This window comes from Rhinolophus ferrumequinum, chromosome 13, assembly GCF_004115265.2.
Source record: "Rhinolophus ferrumequinum isolate MPI-CBG mRhiFer1 chromosome 13, mRhiFer1_v1.p, whole genome shotgun sequence".
In the NCBI taxonomy this organism is placed as follows: domain Eukaryota; kingdom Metazoa; phylum Chordata; class Mammalia; order Chiroptera; family Rhinolophidae; genus Rhinolophus; species Rhinolophus ferrumequinum.
The window spans coordinates 65,617,615-65,644,676 of NC_046296.1; the positions used below are offsets into that span (position 1 = coordinate 65,617,615).

Sequence of the window (27,062 nt, forward strand, 5' to 3'; positions counted from 1 at the left end):
CCCCGCGCACCCCGCCCCGGTCCCCCCGCCATCCCGTTCCCCCGCCCCTGGCTCTTGCTACTCGCACCATCTCCCCAGGCCGGGGTCCACACCCCCGCCCAAGCCGCGCCCCCTTCCGCGTCCCCGTCCCCGGATCTCGTCGCCCAACCCATGCCCAGGTTCTCACCCCCGCCCCCGGCACCCCCCCAGCACTAGTGCCTTGGCCGCCCCCACCCGGCCCGAGTTCACCCCCGGCCGCGTCCCCGCCCCTGGGCCGCTCCTGCGGCGACCGGCCTGCTTAGCGGGCGGCGGGTGCGCCATGGGCAGCGGCAGCAGCCGGAGCGGCCGGGCCCTGAGGCGGCTGCGCGGCCCCGACAGCCGGCCAGCGGGGCCCAGCGGGGCGGCCTCCGAAGGCGGGACGGGGCCGCTGGTCTCGGCGACCCCGGCGGCCCGGGAGGAGGCCCCGCAGGCAGCGGCGGAGGCGGCGGAGGGTGCGGATGGCCCGGACCCCAGCCCCGCGGCGCCCCCAGACGTCCGGGACGAAACCCTGCGCCTGCTGGACCAGCTGTTGGCCGAGTCGGCGGCCTGGGGCGCGGAGGAACTGGCCTCGCGGGGCCCGGCGCGGCCCCGACCCGCCGCTGGCGCGGGGAGCCCGGTGAGTGTCATGTGCGCGTCTCTGCCCGGAGTCCCTTCCGCGACGGCCGCGCCCGGGAGCGGTCTCTGCGGGGCCTCCGCCCTGGCCCCCAGACCCCGGTGCCCTCCCGTCGCTCTCTCTCTGCTCCTCCCTCCCGATGCTGGTCGTCCTCCCAGCCGCCTCCATCCCCCTACGGGCTTCTTGGCCTGCGTGATGCTCTGGCCCCCCTACCCCCCCCACTGACTCGCCGTCTCCGAATCCCTCCGAGGTCAGGGCCTCTCCTTCCCATCTGATTTTCTCCCTGCCTGCCTCCTCTGGGTGCTCACTGCCTCTAGTTTGGGGTGACAGTGCCGGGAGCAGCCTTAAAGGGGAGGGGGACAGACGTCTCACTTGGCAGAAAGGCATCTCTCGCTCAGGCTTTCTTCTGGCCAGAGCTCCCCTTTCTTTCCTCTTGGAACTGTGTCCACCCGCAAAGTGCAGCTTCCCGGGCTCCTTCCAGCCCGGGAGGGAGCTGGCCAGGGGTGCTGTTTTCTCTCAGCTGCCTCCCCGCTTGGCAGTCCCTGGGGACACTGGTGGAGGAGGTGCTAGCTACGTGGTGTGGCCGGGAGCCAAACAGTGGTTCACAGATGCCCTGGGAGTCAGGCTGGCCAAGCAATTCGCGTACTGCTGCCTATTTTTAAAATGCCTGGAATCTCTTTTTGGCTTCCTATTCTCTTTTCCAGAACACTTGTAACAACAGCCCTGCTAGTCTAGAAAAACAATAAAAATGAGCACTCTGGTTTGGCGACAGTCTTCCCTGCAGCAGAGCTGAATGTACAAAACGGTTAATGTCAGCTCCTGGACTTGAGGGCGAAGCTGCAGGCAGCACCCCTCCCGGGGAGCCAACCGCAGGCTCTGCTTAACTGAGGGACCTGAGGGAATGTCTTCCTGGGCAGCCACCAAGCAGTAGCGTCCTGAACCGCCTCAGTGGGGGTGGGGGGGACTGGCCCACCTGCACATTGCAGACAGCCTCCCACCCCGTCCTCCCGCCCACCCCCACCCCGTTACTCTCCTCCCCGTTACTCTCCCCAAGTGAGCTGCTGTTAGCAGGACTGAATTATGTAACAGGATTCCTTTACAGCTACAGCAGCACTGTTATATAACACTAAAAATGGATAAACAGTTGAGAAAATTGGGGGAAATTCTGAGAGCGTAGAAGCAATCTTTTAGTGTTCAGTTTTCAAGTGCTTTGGAAACTCGAAAAGTGACAATGAGAAGAAAATAGAAAGAATGGCCCCCCCACCACCTTCGCGGAGTATCACAGACTCTTAGGGTGCAAGGGCCGCCTTACTCATCCTCTGTCATCTCTCAGGTATTGTTTGAGCACCTACTGTGCGCCGGCCATTGCTCTAGGCGCTGGAGATGAACACAAATGTCACACAGTCCTTGCCCTGAAGTCCACAGTCTGACGGGGGTAGGGGTGGGGTACACAGACAGAAAGCAGAATACAGTGCGGTTCAAGATCTGCATCGAGTCCGCAGGAGGAGCACTGAGCCCTGGAGAAGTCAGGGTGGAATTCCAGAAGGACAGCACTTGACCTGAATCAGGAGGGTCTGTGGCATTAGCCAGGCAAACAGTGGAGAAAAGCATCTGGGCAGAGAGAACCTCAGATGCAAAGGCAGTGGTGGCCCCAGAACACACAGGTTGACCAGGCTGCTGGCTGCTGTCCATGGTCGGAACCCAGCTACTCTGTAAGGGTTGGAAGCAGAATCTCACAGTGCCTTGCCCGATGCCAGGCCTGAGCCACGTGCTGGTGGGCACAGGAAGGCACAGAAATGAAGTGGACAGGACGTTGCTGAAGCATGCTTGAGAGATGCTGAGGAAGCCGTGGCACAGGAGTGTGAGTTCCTGCAGGGCTGGGACAAGCCCAAAGGGGACTCTAGTGAGGATGGTCAGCAGTGGTTTGGCCAGAACAGACGTTCTTCCACACCTAAATCCCAGGAGCCCCATTACCAGCAAGGAGGGCAGCCCCCAGGACACCAATTCCGATTCCCACGGGACTTTGCCTCCTGACGGCTAATGTCTAGGATCCCTTTAGTTCCTTGACAGTTTGAGAATCACAGATTGCTAGAGCTGTAAAGGGCCTATCGACCACCCAGGGCTGTCTTGTCATGTACGCTGGAGACCTGTGGGTCCAGCACGGTGATGCCCAAGTCTCCAGTCAGGACCAGGAACCAGGCCAGGTGCAAGGACCTGGCTGTTCTTGGCTGGGTCCGGAGGACGAACAGGGTAGGAAACAGGTCACCTACCTACCGCCTGTTCATGAGTCTAGTTAAGTACTCAGTAAATGTTGACTGACTGGAGGCTTGGTAGAATTATGTGAAAATGTATGTGAATGTGCTTTATAAAGTGATAAAACACTACACAAATGTAATTTATTGTTATTTTCCTCCAATCCTATCCTCTTTACCTTCTCCAGGTCTCCCTGAATTTCTCTTTGGAAACACTTTCCTGAAGGCCAGGCCTCTTGAAGGGAGGTGGGGACCCTAGGACTGGTGGCCTCAGAGTCAGAGCATCCCTTTGAAAAAGTTCTTTGTCATGTTAGCAATGCAGAGCAGCTTTCACAGCCCAGGCCACCTGCACCCGCAGCTTTTGCTACCGGGGAGGCCGTGAAGTGCGGACAACAGCGCCTTCTGGTGGTGAGAGGGCGGAACCTGATTGGCAAAATCCTGAAAATTGTTGGGGTTGGGAGACAAGGTGCCAGGAGAGCCAGTGCACTGTTCTCTCTACTGTACGTTAGAATTTCCCACAGAAACATAAAAAAACCCAACCAACCAGATAAGCCTGGGGTTCAAAGAAGGATAATTCTTAGATAAGGAGGAAGGGGAAGTCTATGCATGCAGTGGAGTATTACCCAGCAATAACAGGGAGTGAACTATTGATACAGGCCATGCGGATGGATCTCAGAACCGCTATGCTAAGTGAAAGAAGCCAGACAAGAAAGAGCGCACGCTGTGCTATTCCACGTATCTAGGCTACTAGAGGGTGCACATGAGACTGAGACAGCGGTGACAAAGCATATCAGTGGTTCCTGCAGGTGGGAGGGCTGGTGGGGGCGGGACAAGGTGAGGCAGCACAGAGGAGGTGAGGGATGTGTTTAGCATCTTCATTGTGGTGATGGGTTAGCAGGTATACGCACAGGTCAAAACCTACCAAGCTGTATCCTTTAAACATCTGCTGCTTGTTCTATGTCGATTGTAGATATGTCATTGGTATGTGCACATATATAGTACATAGAAAGCTGTTAAGAATTGAGAGTTAAGGGGAGAACTCTATAAACAGAAGAAGCAGAATATAATACATTTTGGTAAATAAGAGATGTAGTGGATTTTCTCACTGTTGACACTTCGCTTTTCTCAAAAAACCCTAGTTGTAAGAGTCACAGGAGACTAAGAGATCATCTCATTCAATTCTTCTCACACGAGGTCTGACAATTAAGTTTGTGAACCTGTTGCAACGACGTTGCTCACCTTTTCTGATATCAGAGGGATTATTCACTATGAGTTTGTACCAACTGGACAAACAGTTAACCGAGTTTACTATTTGGAAATGCTGAAAAGGCTGCGTGAAAAAGTGAGACGACCTGAACTTTTCACCAACAATTCATGGCTCTTGCATCACGACAATGCACCAGCTCACACGGCACCGTCTGTGAGGGAATTTTTAGCCAGTAAACAAGTAACTGTATTGGAACACCCTCCCTACTCACCTGATCTGGCCCCCAATGACTTCTTTCTTTACCCGAAGATAAAGAAAATATTGAAAGGAAGACATTTTGATGACATTCAGGACATCAAGGGTAATACAACGACAGCTCTGATGGCCATTCCAGATAAAGAGTTCCAAAATTGCTTTGAAGGGTGGACTAGGCACTGGCATCAGTGCATAGCTTCCCAAGGGGGTACTTTGAAGGTGACTGTAGTGATATTCAGCAATGAGGTACGTAGCACTTTTTCTAGGATGAGTTCACGAACTTAATTGTCAGACTTCATATATTCTCTGTTTCTCATTCAGCTGTAGTTTTTCAGAGCCTCCCTAGGATCACGAGTGATGACACATCCCCGCCCCGCCCAAACACTCACGCCTCCCTGAGTTCAGCCCGGTTCCCACGGCCCCAGCCCAGGCGCCGCCCCCCCCAGGGTTCAGACGTCTGACCGCAAGGTGGCACGATGCCAGCGGGCTGGTGGCGGGAGCTAGTGTCTGCACTAGGCCTGGACCAGCCAGCAGGGGCTGCTGTGTCTTCACGTTTCATCCAAGCTCTCCTGGCTGCTTCAACAAGCTGTACTGCTGGGAGGGCGTCTAACACATTTCCCACCTGAGACAGGAAAGTTAAAGGCGGCAACAAATTGATGAGAGAAAGGACCACACATTCAAATCGCAGGCACAGAAAGAAACACTGGTGAAAACTGAACAGGTGTAATAAGGCTGAGCCATTAGGGAAATTACAAAGGAAAGAGCATGACCTTTCTTTCGGAATGCAGTTTTAGAATGTACAGCTCAGACATGACGGTGTGCCCGTCGTCCCTGCCCTGCAAGGGAGGCCTCCAGTATGTCCCCGTTAGTAGTAAGTAGAGCAGCGTGGAGAAGTGGAGCCCGGGCTTCATGGAGATGTTTGATTCTGTCATTTAGTTGTTATACTGTATTAATGACAAATAACAGTCCATACGTGTTCAGTATGGACAGTCTTGTGTCCTCCTGATGGGAGAAACTACTGTAACAACACCTTGAAATCTGGTGATGAAAAGCAAAGCCACGGCAGGTGACAGCAAAACTGGTTCCAGCAGAAACTGACAAGAGGGAACCAGGGTCTCTATAGAAAGACTTTATAAAAAACAGCTGAAGGATGGTTGGGTAGAAGTATTACTGTTCTTCTGTGTTGCCCCTGAGACTATAACCAGGCCGAGTGATGGAAGCTGTAGGGAGGCTGATTGTGTCAATGTGAGAGAGACCTTTCATATACTATCTACCCACGAGAATTGAAAAACTCTGAGCGTCTCAAATAGGCATCTGTACACCTATGTTCATAGGAGTGTTATTCCCAATAGCTAAAAGGTGGAAGCAACGCAAGTGTCCATCGACGGATGGATATACAAAATCATGAACGAAATGGATAAAGAATGTACAGTTGTCCCTCAGTACGTAACCATAGGGGACTGGTTCCATGTCCCCCTGTGGATACCAAAATCCACAGATGCTCAAGTCCCTTATATAAAATGGTGTCGTTTTTGCATATGACCTATGCACAACCTCCCGTATACTTTAAATCATCTCTAGGTTACCTATACTACCTAATATAATGTAAATGCCATGTAAATAGTTGTTCTACTGTATCATTTAGTTGTTATACTGTATTAATGACAAATAACAGTCCATACGTGTTCAGTACAGATGCAGCCCTCACTGTCCTGACTACACAGTGCATGCCAGCCACAACATTGTGTTTTTCCGAATATTTTCCATCAGCAGTTGGTTGAATCTGTGGGTGCAGAACCTGTGGATATGGAGGGCCAACTGTATTCCATACAACTGAGTAATATTCAGTCTTAAGGAGGAAGGAAATTCTGGCACATGCTACATGGATGAACCTTGAGCACATTATGCTAATGAAATAAGCCAGACACAAGAGGACAAATATTGTGTGATTCCACGTAGACGAGGTGTCTAAAGGAGTCAGAGTCATAGGGCACAAAGTAGAATGGTGGTTGCCAGGGGGTTGAGGGGTGAGAGTTGTTTGATGGGGACAGTTTCAGTTTTGCAACATGGAAAGAGGTCTTGAGACTGGTTGCACAACAATGTGAATGTACCTAACAATACTGAACCGTATACTTAAAAATGGTTAAGATGGTCAATTTTAGGTTATGTTTGCCAATTAAAATTTTTTGATAAAAAGAAAATTACAAAGAACTTTGACATAGTCTGGGCTGCCCTGAGCTGGAATGGGCTGCTTCTCACAGCGGGTGTGTGTGTGTGTGTGTGTGTGTGTGTGTGTGTGTGTGTGTGTCTTTCCCTCCTCTCTCCACCTTCACTGCCCCATCCCCATTCTCTATCCCTCTTCCCATTGTGAATTCCTTGCTGACTTGGGAGTCATCTCCTCTTCATCTTTATACTCTTCAAAGGCACAGTGAGCACTCCGAGAAATGTGCAGTGAAGACTGACTCCCGTGGCAAGCTCAGCAGCCACCAGCAGCCACAGTTGGCTCCTTGGGTACCCCTGGAACAGGGCTGTGCACCTTGCTATGCGGCCAGTGTCCCCTTGGAGATAATGCCAGGCCGTCAAGAACAACCTTTTCTGGCCAGTGCATTGAAGTGAACTTGGCTTTGGGTCCGATGGTGTCCAAGAGTAAAGGGAACAGAATTTAGGGCCCAATGAAAGTAAGGAATCAATAGTAGATCTCTCATAAATCTAGGACCCTCAGTGGTCCTTTAAGACTGAATAATATTCCATTATTCAGTCTTCATTCCATTGTATGTATCAGCTTACATTCCATTGTATGTATCAGCTTACATTCCATTGTATGTATCGCTAGGGACTGCAAGTTATGTGTAACAGCACAGGAGGGTAACAAAGCACTAGGAAGCTATAAACACAGTCTAACCACCACTTAGGGTTGCAGCCCAAATTCCCATCCCTGGGTGGTCCAAAATACCTGCACACATAGATTTAATTTAAAGTGGTCTCAGACTGGAATGCCTCCTAAGGTGCCTGGCAAAAGCAAATGCATGTCCTCTCTGGAGGAAGTCATCTTCCACTCAGGCCTCAGAGAATACCCACAAAGAAATTCCCAAGGATAACAAAGCAGCACACAGTAAAAAATAACCAACTACCTAAGGAACCAAGAAACAATAGATAACAAAACTAGATCAATGAAGACTTTAGTTATTTGGATTACCAGACAGACACTATAATCAACTATGTTTATTACGTTTAAGGAAAATACCTGCAAAGGACATGGACCTATAAGAAGTGACCTAGCATTTTTGAAAAAGAACCAAATGGAACTTGTAGAAATGGAAAATACAATAAACAAAATTAAAGATTTTTATGTTATGGGTTAACATGAGATTAGACAAAGGTGAACAGAAGAAAACAGAGGATCCAGCAAAGAGAGGCAAGGATGTGATACAGGATAGCTCAAGGAGAAAACCACAGCAAACCTAGGAAGTTGCGAAACAATGAAAACTTTCAATAAAGGAACAAGACAAAGACGCCTGTTATCATCACTTCTCTCCAGGGTAGTACGGAGGTCCTAGCCAGTGCAGAAAGGATCGGGAAAAATGTGTAAGGACCAGAAAGGGAAAAAATCAAATGGTCATTATTCCCAGCTGATGTGATTGGGAACAAAGAAAATACCAAAGTATCTATAAAAACTTAGGACTAATAAAAGAGTTTAGTAAGACTGCTAAAGGCACCCCCGCACACACATACCATATATATATTTCAGTCATATATCTACAGCAACAAGCAGGAGTAAAAAATAAAATTCTATCTAAAAAAGGTACCACCACTGATAACAGCATAAGTATCAAGTATGTAGGAATTGGTCTAAAAGGAGGTATCCACAGCCTCTACAGGGAAAATGATAAGACTACTTAAAAGACGTCGAAGAAGCCCTGAATGAATAGAGATATTCCCTGTTTATAAATCAGAGGACTTCTTACTATAAAGATATCAATTCCCTCTAAAATGATCTGTATATTAAATACAAGCCCAACAAAATCCCCAAGGGGGGACAAGCTGAGTCCAATACATACATGTGGAAGTACAAAGAACCAAGAATAGTCAAGACTTTTGAAAACAAAGAGAGCAGGTGGGAGGACTTGCTTCAGCTTACTGTCAAGGCTGTGCTGTGTCACGTGTGCTACGCGTGCGCACCTTTGACTTAGGACGGAGAAGCCCTGGGGGGCACCTCAGGGAAGGCGTTCAGGTGCAGGTCGTGAGGTGGGGGATGGGGGTGCTGGCCAGGTAGCTGTCTAGGAAGGGGGGAGCCTTGTAAGGTGCTCCCCTCTCACAGCCTCAATTTCCCACCTGTAAAATGAGTAGATAAACTAGACGTCTGGAGGGAGCCTTTCTGGCTCTGCTCTCTCGGGTCCTGGGTTGGTTGAATGTGGTGGCCATCATCCATCAGCAGAAAGCCAGCGCATTAGGAGGCTGCACTACTACTGACAACCTTTTCTGATGCCTCTTCCTTTTGTCTCAAGGTGTCCCCTAAACAGAGTGCTGAAGGCCATCCCGAGAGCAGCAGCGTCTCCGAGTAAGTACAGGGAAGCTCGTCTCTGCCCGAAGCCACAGGCTGTTCTGTTTGCTCCAGCTGCCCCCAGAATGCTCATTGCTCCCATTTTTCTCCAGGTCCCAGCTTCTTTTCCAGATGCAGCTCCCTCTTTAAATGCAAAGCTCTACCCCTCAGAGGACGGTCCCTGTCCTGGGAAAGTGTAAAAGCCGTGCAGTCTCACAGCACCTCTGGCCTTCCCGTGAAAAAGGCCATGACCCAGATCACACAGGGCATTCCCCATCCCTCCCTCACTCATTCACCTGGATGGAGACACAGTCCGTGGCCGTCAGGAGTTCGCAGCCTAGAGGGGAGACAGATGGGCTCCACTATCCCATGATGGTGTTATCAGGAAAATGTATTTAAAACCCCCGGAAAGTGTCCACTGAGGACCCCAGGCCGAGACCCGGGCTCGTCTGCTCCTGGCCTTCCACATGGCCCTGCGCTGCATGAGGCTTTCAGGGCGCCAGAAGCAGCCAGTGGGAGGGGGCACACTGGGAGGAGCGGCTGGGGTGACCTTGGACCCCTGACGCATTCTTACTTTAGTTTTCTTGTGTCTAATGGGGTGACAGTGATCTGCACCTTGTCACTGGATGCCGATGACTGCTGCTCAAAACCATGGATGTGAAAAGTTGTGAAAATTCTGGCTTAATGGCTATTTTTATTACCAATTCCAAATGGTTTGGGGGCAAGAATCTTGCTAGCTTCCCTTACGTACCAAACCTTGGCAGAGGTCCCTCCCTGGACAGGGAGGCCTCTTCAGAAGTGCAGGCCACAGCAGGTCGCAGAGGGGACAGAAGCAGCCTGGGCTCACCGAAGAGCTGGTGTTTAAATGGTTGGCAGGACCCTCGGAGGAAGGAGTTCAGGGAGGAGAGAGAAGGGAGGAACCGGTGGTCCAGGTGGCAGGAGCTGAGTAAGCCAGACACACGGGTCTGGACACATCACTTACTCGGGACACGGCACACAGGCTGCTGGCAGTTAGCACATGGTCTGTGGAAAGGAGTGGACAGAGGGGTGTTTTGAAATGTAAGAGGCGCTTGAATGCTGAGCTGAACCCGCCGGCCACTGCTGTCAAGTAGAACGCTGGGGCTGGCTCTGGGCGTCGGGGCACCAGCACGGCAGCAGCAGAACACGTACACGGCTCTCCCCGCTCACACCAGCAGCCAAGGCCAAGGGTGGCCGTCAGCACAGCTCAGAGGCCTGCTCCTCTTCCTCCTCCTCACTCACTATGCAGAATCCCAAGGGCACTGCCCTGTACCTGCCAGTGGGAGGGGTCTGCTGCCAGGTCACTGTGACTGTGGGCAAGTCGTTTCTCATTTGCAAACAGTGCTGGCTTGGGTGACCCCCGAGGTGTTTTTCCTGCTGGGAAGCCCCCAGACCCAGCAGTGACGCCCTGGGATGCCTGTTGGACAGCTGGCTTCCTGCTCGGTCCCCTGGCTTGGCCACGAGACCTGTTGCCCTTCAGGGTGTTCCAGGTGCCTAGTCCTTTTCCGCATTCCTTCTCACTGCCCTCTTCAGTGAGCCCCGGAGGGGACAGAAGTAGCACCGGTTGGGCCTTTCCTCCATACCAGGCTCTTTGCTGGGACCTTAGAATACTGCTGTGCTGGGAGCTGTTTCTGCCCACTGCTTTCTGGTGCCAAGCTCCGTGCTAGACACATGACCTTCGGCATCTCAGCTCACCCTCAGCAGGTCTTGTGAGCTCCCAGCACCCTGGAGGTGCAGGAGCAGGTTGTAAATCAGGCAAATGGCTGTGACGCCATAGCTCCCATTTGCTAAGGGCAAGGTTCAGTGTCACATGCTGTCCATGCATTATCTTATTTATGCCTCAGAATGAACCTATGAACACAGCTCCATTTGAGAGAAAAACATTGTCACTGAGCTAGTAAGTGGCAGAGCTGGGATTTGAAGAGGGTCCTCCCACCCTCGAGCCCTCGCCCTGCAGGTGCTGGCTTCCTCGACAGGGACGGTCTTGGTGGCTGAGGCTAGCGAGATGAAACCAGAGAACAGGCAGAGGCCTGCCCTCTCATGCAAGAGACCGAGACGTGTCCCCAGGGGTTGGTTTTAGGATGGATCAGAATTCCGTAAAGGGGCCATTCTGGTTGTCCAGTAGAGATAATGAGTTTGAAGGCGACACCCTGTCTCCTGACACAGCTGTCTGTGCTTCTGGCCCCCAGAGCCCCAGGCAGCAGCCACAAGAGGCCCGAGAGGCAGTCAGCCATCTCCTACGACTACTCGGAGGAGGAGCTGATGGCCAGCATCGAGCAGGAGTACTGCCGCTGAGGCCCCGCCAGCCAAGGCTAGGGCGCCCCAGTTCTCCACACCTGACGAATGCCCGATGGGACCTTTGCACTGGCTTCCCTCCGGTGGAAGGTGGAAAACCATAGCAGTGAGGCCATGAGAGCCTTAGGACGTTTCCGCCGACCAATGAGAAAGCCTACAAGGACGCCCCGCAGGGCCAGGAGAACCACAGCTTGGCTGGAAGTTGGGACTTCTGCGGGGCCCAGGTGTGGCTGCCCTCAGGAAGGGCAGGGTGGCCGGGTGGCCAGGAGGCAGGCCCGAGCAGCTTGTGAGAGCGTTGGCACAAAGGGGCACTGGGAGGCGACGGCAGCTCTGGCCTAAGCCGGAATCGGTCCCAGCTCGTCCCAAGTTTACCCCACACAGCAGCCTTCCGGGCATCACCTGCAAAATGCAAGATCCCCTCGGAAACCGACACATGGCCACTCGGCACTGTCCCCAGATGCATAGGCCTGTTGCCATCATGAGCAAATGGGCATTACCACGAACTTTCATCATTTGACCAGAGTGCCTCTGATCAGATGTTCCACAGCCGGGAGATTTTTTTCTGCAAAGTCAGAGGATGGCACCACGGCGCCCGTAGGGTTGGCTCAGAACCGCCCCAAAGCGAGAGCTATTCCTCATCCAAGCCCAAGCCATTTCTTTGGATATAAAATGACTAAAGACGTTACTATTTTAGTAATACACATGCTTCTTTTATAAGAAGTTAAAATTGTATCTTTCACAAGATGGATCAGGCCTTGAATTTAATGATATAAAATGTTTACAATTTCACATCATCATTTTGTTAAAATGGAACACGTTCAGCCGGTTTCCAAGAGAAAGATGATATCTTTGCATTTTCCAGTGGAAACGTCATGAAACCCTCAATGAGGTAAAAGTGCTAAGGAAAAAAAAATCCCTCATGTAGTTAAACAGTCTGTCAGTGTCAAAGGGAACGCACTTCATCAAAGCTAAGAAATCAGAGCAGTTGTTCTCAGGCCTTTGTGCTTTATTCTTTGAATTCAGAAAAAGTGTCTTCTGACCAGCGGCTGGCCAGATAAAGCTGTGTGCGCCCGCTGGAAGCACCGCCCCACTGGGGAGCTGAGGGCGCGGGTCCTGGAAGGGCGGGATGGGCCCACGGGAGCCGTGCTTGAATGGACCATGGCCACGTGCCTTCTCTTGGTAGGTGGGTGTTGCTTCTGAGCCCGAGCCTTCTCCTCTGGAGCTGCGTGTGGGATATGCACCCGGGCAGGGAGCACCGTGGCTGAAAGAGGCAGTAAGGAAAGGGCTCCAAGTCCGAAGCCATGAGGGCACATGTTAGTGTCTGGAGAAGGCTAAGCACCACACTCGTGTCTCCTGGTTTCTGGGCTGTGTGACTGCCTCTGAGATGCTACAAGGCATCGGGAATTTAGACGACACGCCCCATTCCCGGCTCCGTTGTCTTGGGGAAGGAGCAGAACCCGCCGTCCTGTCATAGGCGTTAAGCCTCCTCGGGCCCAGTGTAGGCTCCCTCCTCCTCACTGCAGCATGAGCTTTTCTAAGACAGTCCCTCCCCTTTGACGTTCAAAAGTCCTGGCGCCATTTCTCCCGGGGCTGCCGCCGGTCCTGGCTGTGCCGGGTCAGCATGGGTGGACGCCCCTACTTTCTGTTCAGCGGGGCCCTCATCACACCTCCTGACCCCTGCTGCCGTGAGCCTGGCACCCTGCTAGCTGTGGGGCTTGTGCGTAACACGGCCATGGTCCCCACCAGTGAGGACATGCTGTCTAATGGCACGGGCACACCTGGATTCACCTGGCAAAGGTCAAGGCCATCAAAGACTTGTAGCCAAAGCCCCATCGAAGGTCTAACCTGTGGGGTTTTTTCTGTTCCGGCTATCAGGAGGCAGGAGAAGAGCCTCAGTTGCCATCAAGAGGATAAATCACAGCTGAGGCTCTGAAGGTCAGTGCCCTCCTTTAGGAAGGAGGCAACATAAAGTCAGACCATTGGTGTGGTGACATCTGGGTCCCCTAGGAACAAATCAGATCTGAACAGATGGGCGGGGCTCCATTTTCTGGTGTGATGAAATCCTTTAATTTCTAGAGTTGGAAAAAGAAAAGCTGCCTTTTCTGTGAGCTGCGGACCCTGGAAAGAAAAGGTGACACTTTAAGTCCTAGAGTGGTGGATGATATCTGATGGACACTCCGTGGAGCTGGTGCCTGGGGGCACGGAGACAGACAAAAAGAACGTGGTTTCATGTGACACTGGGGATGCAGGGCGGTCCTTCTAAGAGCCAGGCCTTCACCAGGGTCAGGGGTCTGTGGCCAGTTGTCAACAATGACACTACATAGCAAGAATCACATAGCAAGAAGCCGTAGTGTCGCTTGGACTTTCTGCTTTCTCCCTGGGGAGTGGCAATACTCATTGTGAGCTAACTCAGCCCCAACTCAGGTTTAGGAGAATTTGCAGGAAGGGGAGAAACTGCAGAGGGAGGGGCTGACTTTCCTACTAATCTGGCAGAAAACGATTTGAGTGAAAAATAAAAATAGTACGACCTTAGTAGCACCTTACGTTAGTGAAGCACAGGTTACAGAAACATTCTTTTTTTCCCTTCTTTTAAAAAATTTATACAACTACTTGAAGAGGGCTTGCTCCATTCCAGGCTCTATGCTAGGCGGCCCTGGAAGTAAAAAATAAAGATGCCACAGGAATAAGCCAAATGCAGTGAAAGCACAGATGAAGGGCAAATAATTCTGCCTGAATTTCCTCAGACTTCCTGCAGGCTACGCTGCTCACCCATCCTTGGAAGTAGCCAGGCCCCCTTCCTGTGCAGCAAGAGTGGGGACAGGAGAGCTGCTAGGGGGCCCAGACTCTAGTGTGTGATCTCGGGATCTTAGCTTCCTGAGTGTTCAGTGGGCAAATAGTGCCTGATCTTCCTACTACCCACGATAACTGGGAGGCCTGACCGTGCTCTCTCATTGCAAAGCCCATGTAAAGAAGTAGGGGCCTGATTATGTGGAAGGCAGACCCTGTCGGGCTCCTTGGTGTAGATGGGGGAGCTTGTCTGTGCCACAGGAGGCGACAGCTGGGACTGGGGCTTGGGGTTTGGCCTGCCAAGAGGCACAACTCTCCTCAGGGACCCCCCCGAGATTATAAATGAGGTGCCCTGGCTTCGAGCCCCACCCCATTTGCTAGCAGGAATTTTGCATTTTTCTGATGGTCTCTAAATAAATGTTTCAGAGGTTCCCCCAGAGGTGTTTCCATGAATTGTGTGTCACCTGCCCTGGGAGCTGCTGCTCAGTTGAGCCCCCTTGAGGCTGACCACAGGCCTTGTGAGTGAAATCAATGGCTTCAAGGGCACCTGCCAAAGCCAAGATGCCAGGGCCTTATGGGTGGTCAGAACTTGGAGTGTTGAAGGAGCCCCGAGGCGGCCACCAGAGCCGGTGGGGAGAGCTGGGACGAAGCTCAGCACTCAGCTGCTACTATGCTGTACTGTCATCTCACGCACGTGCATCTCCTCCCCAGCACTTGGCTGTGGCATCTTGTCTCGTATCGTCTTTGTTTGTTGGCCAGTTTGTACGCTGAGCTCAGCAAGACCATGCTGGGGGGAGGAAGCGTATGTGCTGAGCCAGCTCCGGGCCATCCTGGGACCCACCAGGCTTCACAGGGAGTGGGAGAGACCTTCGAAGAGGGTGTCCCTAACTTTGAGGTGACTGTTGCACCCCTCTGGGGTAGGGAGTCCTTGGTGCCTGGGCTTCCTCCCAGGATGGGGTCCACCTGTTAAGAAAATGTCTCATGTTCCTCATGAAAGTCCCTAAACAAAGAGGCAGGCTGAAAACAAAGGTCCAGTGGATGTTACAGCTGGAAAGTAAAAGCTGGTGACAACAGAGGGAGGACAGCAGGCACAAAGTCACAAAGCTGAGGCTAACAAGCTCGTGGCTGTCACCCCGAAGCAGAGGGATTTGGAGGTGGAGAGACTTTTCTAGGTGGCCTGCTAAGTGCAAAGCCCGCTGTGATCATTTACTGCCTTTCCCCAACATGCCTACGTGCACACGTATGACCAGGACCAGCGTGGGCTACGAATCCCATCTACATAGCTCTGCCACCATCACAGCCCAGGATGGGTGACAGACTGGATGTGGAGTGAGAAGGGCGTCCAGGGTGACTTTGCACCAGAACAGCTAGAAGGATGGGCTCACTGTTCCTTTAAAGACAATGGGGTCAACTGTGAGAAGAGCAGGTGTGGGGAGTAGATAAGGGCTTGGCCATTTTAAGTCTGAGACGCTGACTGGACAGGTCTCAAGTAGACAGTTGTTATGTAGGAATTTGAAGCTCAGGCAAGACGTACGAAGGGGAGATATACATTCTATACATTCAGGGGTCTTTCTTTGTGGTAGACATACTATTTTTATCTAGGTCACAGGCTGGAAAAATCACCAAGGTTGTGAAGGGGAGTAGGAAAAGTGTCCGGGGGACGAGGGGTCCAGCAAAGCGACAGTGAGGTAGGAGAAAAGCAGGAGTGTGTGGCCTGCAGGGGGACAACGAACTGTCCAGTGCTGCTGACAGACAACTGCGATGACAGATCTGGCGACATCCACACAGCTCCAAGAGCAGGAGTGCAGACTGTGGTCAGTGATGTCCTTTTACAGCCTGGGCTGGGGGCGGAGGGAGGCGGGAGGCGGGGGAGACTGGCTCCCTCCGTCCCCCTCCTGGCACAGGAAGAGCTCGAGGACGAGGGACACGGGTTGCCCAGCACCCACGGTCCTATTCTGCCGGGACCAGACCCCACGTCAGAGAGACCAACACAGAAGAGTCTCTCCATACATTTCTTTCAGGAAGAGCTCTCCAAGAAATCTGTAGCGTGCCCTGAGAGCAGAACAGAACCCCAGAAAACAGGAGAAGGGTCAGGTTGGGCCAACACACAATGAATTTTGTAGACGATTTTCTGAAAAGTGACCGTGTATATTGTAGTGCAGTTAAATGGCACACCAAGTCCAGTTTGCAACTCAAAAAAGTTTTATATGATTCAAAGAAAAAAGTTACAGCACATATTCACTTAAATAATAAGTCTTAAGTCTAAGTCTGGTACATAAAACATAATTTCAAAACATTTTATTACTAAAACTACTTAAAAGGCTCAAAGTCAACAAAGATCAAGCAAAACTGCTCAGGAAATAAAGTGCACTGGGGACCTGCCACGTGCTCGGCTCTGACACCCGAGCCACCAGCAGAGGGTCAAACAACCACCACAGGGTTTTGGTTCTCAGGACAGTATTTTCCAGACGAAAACTGTTGCCCTATTTACAATCTTTCAATCGACAAACAGAAGGCAAAACAAAGAAAAAAAAATTTGTTTCTAGGAGTTATTTCTAAATCTAACCAGGGAATGGAAGCGAAAGTCAAAACCATTTTTAACACATCTATTCTTCAGAACCAACACTGCTCAGACAATAAAGTTCAAGATGACAAGCAACCAGATACTCGCAGACCTTGTATTATCCACCAGAACATTAGTAGGACTAACATTATTTTGTATACTTAAGGAAAATATCCAAATTTCATGCCATTTATGGCATGCACATCATCAGAAATGTTTACGCTGTTTCAGATACGAGTGGGAGAGAAAGGAGTGGGGTGGTGGGCTATGTACATTTAATGACGGTTCTCTTACAACTGTATTCTATCTCACGACCAGTACAAATACTCAACTAAGGACATGTCCACAAATGTGAAAATCTCCTAAACACACAGCCGCCACTTACAGATCTGTAGTATGTCAATGAGCAGTTGATACTAAGGGGCAACTTAATGGGTATCAACTAACGTACAATGAATGAGCGGGTTAGGTCATTCTAGACTAGAAAGACCTGAACGCAGAACTAATGATCTTTATTCAACATTTAATCTTACCATCATTTTAACACAGGTAAATGCCAGTAACTAAGAGGCAAAGACAAAATCAAAACACACATGGCACAATAAAAGCCATTCCCAGGCTCCGAGCAGCGCCCTGTGTACGTCACACGCTTTCTTTCTGTCGCCTGGACTCCCAGCTCCACCCAGCAGTCTCCCTCTGTGGCTTCCTGGATGCGGGGTGGGACGGGGTGGGGGTGTCATCTCTATATCTGGGGCCTGTGCTCACACAACTTCAAAGTAGTGTCCACCGTCTAGTTTCTAGACAGACTGCAAAACACCCCCATTCCACGTAATTTTCTATTTGACCAAAACAATTTCCTTCAAAAACACGAAAGGGCAGCTGGGTAGTATCACTGCCATTTAGCATAACTCGCATTTCCTATAGTTCTTAGTACTTAATAAAAGAATCAGAACATTGGACCTGGACCATTTGCATGTACACTTCACCTCAGATAAGCTATACTTCGGTGGAAAGTTCCTCAACCAATAAGGGTATTTCCTTTTTCTCTAGGAAGTTACTCTACCCACAGAATACTACGGATAAGGCCACAGCAAAAGAAGTCAACTGATAATTGACAAAGCAGCTGGGTTTCAGTGCTTACATTAGCTTTTTTTTTTTTTTTGGTGTTTGAGGTACAAACAGGAAACTGCAAATGGTTTGCTCTTGGCAGAGCAGACATTCAGATCCCACAGCAGCTTCCAGCTCACAGGGTATCTATCGAGTGTTTGAAGTTATCCTCTGGGTACATCCTCCACAAGTCACACCAGACACAGGTGACTAGCTCTACCAAAATTTTAATTGCTTGGGCTACAGGCTTTAAAGGAATGGTTGCCTGGAATTTCCCTGGAAAATGCTATGAAGAAGCTGACTGCAAAGTTCCCCACCCCCATTTCTTTAAGAGACCTCTATTCAACCAGTTGCGTTTCTAAAGAATTCTTGGGTCTAAAAGGCCTGATTACAAACCTATGATTTTTTTTTTTTGGCTGAATAATATGCCAAGACTACTAAAAGTAGGGTTATTATAAAAACATTGTTCAACACTGAAAAGAAGATTGTAAAATCACCCATCTAGAAATTTTATAAATGTTTTCATAAAAACAGTATAAAAATTAGTACCGTCGCATTTCTATAAAACACGAATAGAAAGGTTGTAAAAATCCAGATATTGTAAAACTTACTGCCGAAATGACTGTTTGAATGCTGGTTTTGATTTAGACTATCAAATTTTCTTCCATTTCCGTAAAAAACTTCTGAAACTACAAAAGCTATTGAACAGGGTCTCAACCAAAAAAGTTAACACACTTTCATCAGAACCAGCTCCCCACTTTTCCTTAGGCCCCAAGACAATTTCTTTTGGAGAGAAAACCATCAGTTCCTTCCCCGAAAGGAGGCTTTTGAAAATCCCCATCGGCAACTCCCCGCTGACCTTTCAGGCAGAGGCTGGCGTGCTCACCAGTGGGCTCCTGGGCTTCTCTGCTGAGGCAATTCTGTTCAGTTTGCCAACCTCGGCCTGCCAGCCAGGGATCTTCTTGGTCGTCATGTGGCGCCGGGCGTGCTTCGTCAGGTGGTCGCTGCGCATGAAACGCCGATCACACACCGGGCACACAAACTTCTTCTCCCCAGTGTGAGTTCTGCGGTGGCGAGAGAGTTCATCTGAACGGGCAAATTTCTTATCGCAGCCATCCCAGCTACAGCTGAAAGGCTTCTCTCCTAAGAGGTGAGAAAACATATTAAAGAAAACGTACAGGCTCGGCACCTTATTGAACAAATGAATTCGTGTTGTTTTTCAATTCTGTTCATCAAAATCTAGAAAGAATAACCCTATTATTCCGGTATCAGGTTATTCAGAAGTCGAGAAATCCTCTAAGATGCATTTCTTCCTGCCACACCTAAGATGTAATATATCAGGGCCCAAAGATGTCAAACTAAGCTAATCTTTCAAAAGATAGTTTAAAATTTTATCTCTGACTATTAGCTTGCGGTAGGGGAGAAGATTCTTGAAAGGAATAATTCCTTCCCTCTCAAGAAACTGCACGTCTAAAAAAATCCCTCCTAGGACCTGTAAGACTTCTCAAAATCATTAATTCCATCTTCATATTTGTTATTACACTGACAGAGATCAGTTACGAAATGGGTTAGAATTCTCACAGCCACCTTCCTGTACCGTTACCAGCTCCACGAGTCTCTTCCCTTCATTCAGTTTCCAAGTACCCAGCAGCTGCCCCACACTGTCTTCCTGGAGCTGCAAAGGTGAGCCGGGGAGCTTTGTCCGCAGGTAAGGTGGAGCCCTTCTCCACAGAGCAGGAGGGCTCCCTTTCCTGTGTCCTGCTCTTCTCACCTTGACCAGGGTGTGACAAGCATCCGCAGCTGTGCGACCTCGTGCACTGATTTGTTAAAGGCTGTCATGCACTGCCACGTAATATGCCTTTCTCAGGGTCTAGGACTTGTCTAGCTCACCCATCTCCGTACAGCTTAGCCCCAGCACGGCACTTCATGTGGCAGGCGGCAAATAAATGGTTTTGCATGAATGAGTGTTGAAGAGACACCAAATAAATATCCGATGGTTTTCAAAGTTGAATTAATGGGAAAATCCGGCATCACAATGGTCTTTTATGAACCATTTTAAGAAAAAGGGCGAACTTCATGGATTTCAAAGACCCCATGTTGTAAGCACAAGGCTGTCCACGTGTTCCCAGGAAACCACCACTGTTGGCAGCATTCCAGGATGGCCAGGTGTGGGCGGAGATAAACAACCCTTTGGCGTGGGATTTATAAAGTGCCCTACCTGTTTTCAACACATCAAAAATGTAGCTTTTGCTCATTCCCCCTTATTCTAATTAAAAATTTTTTCAGGTTGGTAGAAATATACGAAAAACTATCTTCTCTAAGGTAAACTTACCCAAAGTTTCTGTTTCTTATGAAAATTCCAATTTAGTGTTGACAAAATGGCATAAGAAGTTGATTCTTCAGAATCTTTATGGTTATTTAAATTGAAGTATTTTGGGAAACCTGAAAAGAGCCTTCTCTTATGCCATCCTGTCCGTATTTCTACCAAGGGAAGCAGATTGAATTTACAGTAAAACCTCATTCCCCTATTTGGAATCTGTGTTTGGATGTGATCGGAGGTTCACCTCCGTAGCCTCAGTGAAAAGCAGAATTGCCAAGTCACTGAGCCCCTCAGAGGACCACAACGGCCCCTCTCCAGCACCAATGAGCAACCATCACTGAGCAGTGTCAGGCTGTGTCAGACAGCAAGAGTTTACAGTCAGTGAGACCAGTCAAGTATAGAACGAAAAAAAAGAAAAGAAAGAACTGTGGTGGGATACACAATCAACTACCAGGGTCAAAGGAGGAAGGAGAGACCAGGAAACATGTCTGAGAAGTGACTTTGGGAAGGCCCTCACAGGGTTTTCAGTAAGGAGAGATGGGCCGAGGACAGAGGGTGAAGGGCAGAAATATGGGACTGAAGGCAGAGGTAAAGGTAGAGAGGCAAGTTCTTCCAGGGCCAGGTTTTCAGCCTCATATGGAAGCAAAGAGCCACTTGAGAATGAGGAGGCAGTAAAGCTCCTGTTGTAATGCCTGAACCCGCCTCGGCTTCATTCTGCAAGTGGGAGCTGCCACAATTAGAGCGTCATTGAGCTAATCAGAAGCCACTCGATCTCAAGTGCATTTTGGAATAAAGTACAATAATAACTACCTCCAGTTCAGCCTTTCCTACACTGTATTCCACAGTTCGCTGTTGTCCCACAGATCATTAGCAGATATTTTGGAGGAAGGAGGTTTCATGATCAAGAGAGTTTATGAAACACATCTTCACTGCAGAACCTGTGACCTGTCACCGTGCTTATATGTATGTATGAGTGTGAACCCTGAAGAGCGAGTATAACAAGCTGACTACTTAACCATAGGACCCTTAAAAACAAAAGAACACTACCTCAAAGGACAAGAGTGCCACAGACACCTGAGATATTCTGCCCTAATCAACTAAAGCAGAAACTCTACCAGGCAACCTCCAGACCAGTTCAACACATGGTGGCCACCAGCCCCGTGTATCTATGTAAATGTGAACTTCATGAAAGTGTAAAATTCAGGTCCTCAGTCAAGTGCAGGTGGCTAGTGCCTATCCTAATGGACAGATAGCGAACATTTCCATCATTGCAGAAAATTCTACTGGAAGCAGCTGGTAAGACAATCAAGAAATCACTAAGTCATTATAGTTGATTTCTTGTGTGATTTCTCCTGAATTAAACACTGTATCCTCCTGAACGTAAGAAATCTACATTCAAGTTCAAATATTCTAGAATTCAAACTTTCCCATACTTTAGAGAGACCTTCCCCAGAACAAATCTAAATCAGTCACACTGATGTTTACTGGACGTGAGTGTACATTACCTAAAATGCAAGGACAGAACGGGACGTGCACCGCGATGCGAGGAGAAAGGGGACAATGTGAGCATCACCCCAAGAGCCCACGGAAGGATCAGTCTTAGAACTATGCTGCATTTTACGTACTGGGGTGAGCAGACGCTATGTTCTAGAAAAACTACTGCTAATTGTACCAAGGTTAACCCCAACCCCTATAAGACTATGAAGGCTTTTCAGAACCACAGGAAAAGAGCCACATTTCCACTTTCTCCAGTGGTTCTCATGCTTCCCTCCCACTCCAAGAAGGCTCAAGGTGTGTTTCCTAACCATGGGGTCTGACTTCCCAATGCCCTACCTGCCTCAGTACTTACCTGTGTGAGTGCGAAGATGAGCCTTGAGATGGGAACTTTTGAAGTATGTTTTCCGGCAGCCTGGAAAGTTACAAACATAGTTCCTCCTTCGGGAAAAGTCTACCTGAGGAGCGCAATTTGGACTGGAGGCAATGAACACTGGAGCCGGGGCAAGAGGCAGTAACTTGGTACTCCCAACAGCCATTACACTTGATGAACAGGTGGCCGGCTGGGGGAGTGTCCCCTGGGGCAGAACCAGCATCACAGTTCCCTGAGGCACAGACGGGCCCACAAACACAGGCTGGGGCAGTGGAGCAGCGGCGTGGGGTAGGATGGGCTTGACAGTCCCGGCAGCTACTTGGGGAGGTGGCTTCAAAAAAGCTGACACCATGCCACTTTGTCCAGTCACAGGAATCATTTGGCAAAGGAAAGGGAGACTGGGGACAGAAATTAGAGGGGTGGCTTTCCTTGGCACGTCATTTTCATAATTCTTTGGTGAGCAGGTTTGAATTGCAACTGGCCAACATGCCTGCTGGCTTTTGTCAGTGGGGACCAGGCCACCAGACTTATGCAAACAAGGCTGACAGGACACTGATTTAACGTTGAGTAAATTGGTTGTGAGGTGACCGTCCTGCAAAGCTTCAGTATGTCCCACAGACTGTGCTTCTCCTTTTCTGTTGTCTGCAAGTTGGTGTTCTTGCGTCTGGACGGCAGGAATGTGGACAGGAGCCGGACTCCCCATGGTGTGGCGGATGACACTCGTCACCACAGGCCTGCAGGGGGGGCCAGGGGCTGGCTCCAGCAGCTCAGGCTTCAAACCAGGCAGGCCCCTCTCTGCCCTCCTGCTCGGCACTTTGTCTGCCCCACCAGAGGCTCGGGGGATGGCCATGGCCACGCGTGCTTTGGAATCAGTTATTTGGGAAGGAACAAGTGTCCCTGTCGAAGACTCCGCGAGGTCAGGGCTCTGAGGAGGAGTCATGCACTTAAAAAAAAAAAAAAGGTACTGTGTGAAAATGTTGTTTTGGTTAAACTTTAAAAGGGGCTTACTTTGATCATGTTGCCCCAATGCCTTTAGAAAGCAGAATCGAGAAAAGACTGGTGTAAGCCTGCTCACAATAGTCCGCAGTGGATCTCAAGGCTGCATGAGGCACTTCACTTCCTTTCCTGTCCTCCCAAACACACCCATTGCTGGATTGTAAGAACGTCAGTGCCTCTCCTGGGCTTGCACAGCTACTGAAAGCAATTCAAGCATTAGGACTACAGATGAGAAAAAAAGGTTTATATTCAAAAGGAGAGCTTTTCACAATAATTTCAGATTTTCAAAATTTTTAAAAATCCCAGTGGTAATCACTTCACACACACTTAGCCAGTGCCTACTAGATTCAGGGTAAACCTATCTGAAGGATCCTGAAAAGCCATGCTCTAAGCAGTGGTCCTGCCTGAATCATGCCTCTCCTTGTACTGCTCCCAACATTCCCGCTTCTTTTCAGCCTCCCCGTGGAAGAGCCCAAGACCAAGTAACTGAGAAGGGCGCCCAGCAGCCAGGCCAGTCCTCGTACAATCCTCTCTACCGTCTCCAACTCCCTTCTCATCTCTCTCCAAGTCTGCTTTCCACACTCTCCTTCCAGTACAAGCTTCCAGCCCAGGACAATTAGATTATGATTTTCACTTCATATAGCAACCGACAGCTCTCCACTCTTCCAAGCTGAGAAGCAATTTCTCCCAACAATTTCATAGTGTAGCAAGTTAAGAAAACACAAAACAGGGCTTGACTGCAGCCAGCTCTCGCAAGAAAGAAGTTGGCTGCCATAGGGAGGCAGAGAGGCCAGTCTTTTGACCTAACTAACAAAGGGTGTCTGGTGCCAAACCACAGGCTTTCCCGAGCTGCCACCCACATATCCTGAGCCTGGACTGGGTCATCGGTGGAACCTAGCTCCTACCCTGCAATTCCCCAGGGCAATGAGTACATTTTACTTTCTTAAATCAATCTGTAGGTTTTGTCCTATGGACATTTTAACCCTGGGGCTGCAAGCTATAATCTATCAATGGAAAGAAACTATTTCCAAGAGATAAAAAGTTTTGCCCTTAGGCCCTCCACAAGGGGAGGCTATGAACTTGCTTGCCAGCATCCCAGTGAATCTACCACGATTTCCACAGCACATTTATTCAAGGTACGCTAGTCATTGCACAAAAACACTCCTCTCCCCCACCTCTTACCAGGGTCGATAAAGAATGGAAGTCCTTTGGTAGCTCAGCTGAAGCTTCGTCCACATGCACAGTGGTGGTGACATCCCCTGAGTCAGAGACAGGTGTGAGGGGTCTTATCTTTAATAGGTCACCTTTCTGGGATCTTTGACCCCAGGAGCTCATGCAAACAAGAGCCTCTACAGCTTCGATGTCATTTTGTTCCAAGATGCTGCACGTAGACCTTTCGCTGTCATGCCGCTTCCTCTCCAGGATTGACTCACATATGTCCATGATGTCAACCTGAAGGCAACACAATGGTTTCTCAGTCCAGGGGAAACACAGAGGGGTAACCCCGATGGGCACGTGGATACACACACCAGGAGTTTCCACAACATATGCAACACGTATACGACACTCCACACAGAACAAGCTCTGTTCTAGGAAAAGATGTCAACAACATTCATGACAATTTTGTTTTTAAGCCAATGTTCTGCAGAGGGAAAGAAAATGACTAGACTTGGCTGGCAAGAGGTTTCCACAGAAAAGCCTTACAAAACTCTTTAAAAAGATTACTTATATGAAGTTCGTATTTTTCTTTGGTAAACGATTAATAAGGTTTTAATTCCAAAGGTGTAAGCCAAAAAGTGGCTAGTCACATGGGGAGGTGGAACAGGACATCAACTCTAAGTTTTCCGGTTGGTTGAAATGACAGGATGGCTCTTTTGAGTTGTCAGAGCCACTAGGAGCGCGTCCCTACAGTTGCATTTTTGGCAGCTCTCTGGAGCATTCAGCACAGCCCCCTCCAGTCCAGGCATTACCACAGAGAACTCTGGGAGTGGGGAGGCTGAACTCCACGGGCCCCATGAAGGTCAGGCCTATGGTGGTGTAGCCTTGTTCCTGAGTCAGGAACGTAAGTCACTCCCTAATGCCACAAGGGGTTGGGGCGGAGGCGCGGCGGTAAGAGGAAGGACTTAGAAGATCTACCACAACCTAGGAGACTGCTGTCTTCCAGGTATCACAGCCCCTCTTTCTAAGCGGGAGGTACGGGGCGGGGGGGATGTGGCTGGAAGTTATTGATCTCTTCCCAAAGGCACTTCAAATCTGTAAACATTTCCACTCAGTCTGCGCAAGCATCAAACCCTCTGTCCTGCCCTGGTTCTCCCCAGAGCACACAGGTAATGAGGCTGCCTTTACAAATGTCACTCTGGCCCAACTTCTGCCTAGTCTTAGGGCATCAAGTCACAGACGTGGGGGCTGCCGCCTGCTCCGCCCCCACATGCAGCAGGGGGCCAGCGTGGAGCAGAGCTCCCAGAGCGCTCTCCCCGCCCCTCAGCAGTCTGCGCCTCTCGACGACCAGGTCCCAGGTGTAGCCAGCGACCTCCGGGAGCCCCTCAGGTCCCGACTGCAGGAGCCCCTGGATGAGGCGAAGGGGGCCCTGCCCGCTCCCATGGCCCCCAACCCCCCGCGTGCCGCGTTCCCGCCAGCTTTCGCCGCGTTCCCACAGCCCTGACCCCGCCCCTCGCAGGCTTTGCCCCGCCCCGCCCACCACATGCCGCGTTCCCGCCAGCTTTTGCCCCGCCCCCTCGCCCTTTCCACTACCCGCATGCCGTGTCCCGCCAACCGCGCCCCGCCCAACGGCCACCACCCCACAGGGCCAGGTGACGTCATGGCCTGGAAATAGCCCCGCGCCCACCGCCCGCTGCCCCGCCGCTGCGGGAGCGCGAGACAAAGCTGTGCGTAGGACCGCGCGGGGCACACCCCCGCACCCCGCCCCACGCGGCCGCCGCCCCTCCCAGCACTGCAGCCTGTCTCGGACCCTAACGGTGCAGCCGCGGCGAGGCACCGCGCGCCCCCGCCCTCCTTCGCGCTCCAACCGGCACAAGAGGCGCGGCTCCGCCTCGCCCCTCAGATGGGCGGCCACTTACCGCGCGCGTCTCGCCCGGACCCGCGGAGCCCGGCGTGTGCATGGTGCCGGCGGCCCAGGGGCAACAAAGCGGCCGCAGGGCGGGAGCTCTAAGCACAGCAGCGGCCGCACGTGCGTGGCGGAGGCGGCGTCCGAGAACCAGAGCTCTGGCGGCTGGCACGCGCCTCCTCCTGTCCGCGCAGCTCTGCCCCGGCGCGGCCCCCGCGGTGCGGGAGGGGCGGGGCTGACGCGGAGGGCGCGGCCGCAGGGGCGGAGCGCGGAGGCAAACCAAAATACACCGCGCCCCACTGGGGCGCGGCCGGATGCCCGCCAGCCAATCCGCGCCAGACCCGTGCACGGCCGGCCAATGGGCGCCGCAGGGAGCCGCGTGATCAAAGCCTGGCCGCGGCGTGATCGGGCAGGGAGGGATGCGGCACGTGTTTTGGTCCGGGCGAAGGGGCGGGGCCTGAGGCCTTGGAAAGTAGGGGAAAGGTCCCGGCGGCGGCGTGGCGGCGCGGGCGGCGCGGGCGGCGCAGCTGCGGCGAGGGAAGTCCCTGGGCCCGCCCGGGCTGGCTGGGGAGGAGGATCGGGCTTAAAGGGGCCGCAGCGGGGTGGCGGGTTAGCTCAGTTGGAACATGGTGCTAATACTAACACGAAGGTTGCCGATGGGATCCCCGCATGGGCCACTGTGAGCTGCGCCCTCCTAAAAAAATAAATAGATAAATAAGGGGGCCGCTGCCCGCAGCCTTCCCGGTCGCGGACCCCCATGGACTGAATTCGTCCAGTAGCGGGGACTTCCCTGGAAGTTTCAACCCGGTCTACTGTCCACTGCTATGTGTGCATCACTGACCAGGAAGAGCTTTGAAAGAAAGCTCTCTGGCTCCGGCTGACATATCTGCGTCCGCTTCTTCCTGCAGGGACCAGAGCCGAGTTTCTAGGCCTGTGTCTGGGTCTGACACCCCTTCCCAGGCAGCTTTGGTCTGCAGTTTCCACTCTGTTAAGTGAAGGCAGGGGGAGCAAGACAGCTGATCATCTGAAAGATGCCTAGTGCAACCTGCCCTTTCTTCCCGCACCCAGTGTAAGCGTCACCTGCTCTGGGAAGTCCTCAGGCCTGACCGAGAGAGATGCCCAGGGCACCTTCTTTTCCCCCGTATACTTCCGTTCCCCTC

The 27,062-nt window shown here is 51.1% G+C and overlaps 2 protein-coding genes across 4 annotated transcripts; one reads left to right on the forward strand and one right to left on the reverse strand.

Moving 5' to 3' along the window:
• The first annotated feature begins 298 nt into the window (after window positions 1–298).
• Window positions 299–12,188, forward strand: CYS1 (cystin 1). 2 transcript variants are annotated; one of them, XM_033124630.1, is made up of 3 exons: window positions 299–634; window positions 8,851–8,903; window positions 11,093–12,188. In XM_033124630.1, the coding sequence occupies exons 1-3, from the start codon at window positions 299–301 to the stop codon at window positions 11,196–11,198; spliced, it is 495 nt and encodes a 164-aa protein (XP_032980521.1). In that variant the 3' UTR covers window positions 11,199–12,188. The 2 variants fall into 2 exon arrangements, with proteins under 2 accessions (XP_032980521.1, XP_032980522.1); XM_033124631.1 differs by lacking the exon at window positions 11,093–12,188 and adding an exon at window positions 8,999–11,084.
• On the reverse strand, window positions 4,946–26,126 carry KLF11 (KLF transcription factor 11). Of its 2 annotated transcripts, XM_033124629.1 has the most exons (5): window positions 25,916–26,126; window positions 24,021–24,290; window positions 21,825–22,785; window positions 18,515–18,798; window positions 4,946–4,967 (listed from the first exon to the last, which is right to left on the reverse strand). In XM_033124629.1, the coding sequence occupies exons 1-4, from the start codon at window positions 25,955–25,957 to the stop codon at window positions 18,518–18,520; spliced, it is 1,554 nt and encodes a 517-aa protein (XP_032980520.1). In that variant the 5' UTR covers window positions 25,958–26,126; the 3' UTR covers window positions 4,946–4,967; window positions 18,515–18,517. The 2 variants fall into 2 exon arrangements, with proteins under 2 accessions (XP_032980520.1, XP_032980518.1); XM_033124627.1 differs by lacking the exon at window positions 4,946–4,967 and having other exon boundaries at window positions 18,058–18,798.
• Window positions 26,127–27,062: the final 936 nt, after the last annotated feature.

Excerpts from the sequence above, each read along its gene's own strand:
- CYS1 (XM_033124630.1), top strand. The coding sequence starts at position 299 with ATGGGCAGCGGCAGCAGCCGGAGCGGCCGGGCCCTGAGGCGGCTGCGC. Across the intron at positions 635-8,850 it reads CCGCTGGCGCGGGGAGCCCG|GTGTCCCCTAAACAGAGTGC; the intron begins GTGAGTGTCATG and ends TTTTGTCTCAAG. Across the intron at positions 8,904-11,092 it reads GAGAGCAGCAGCGTCTCCGA|AGCCCCAGGCAGCAGCCACA; the intron begins GTAAGTACAGGG and ends TCTGGCCCCCAG.
- KLF11 (XM_033124629.1), bottom strand. The coding sequence starts at position 25,957 with ATGCACACGCCGGGCTCCGCGGGTCCGGGCGAGACGCGCGCG. Across the intron at positions 22,786-24,020 it reads TCCATTCTTTATCGACCCTG|TGCATGACTCCTCCTCAGAG; the intron begins GTAAGAGGTGGG and ends TTTTTTTTTAAG. Across the intron at positions 18,799-21,824 it reads TCATCTTCGCACTCACACAG|GAGAGAAGCCTTTCAGCTGT; the intron begins GTAAGTACTGAG and ends CTCACCTCTTAG.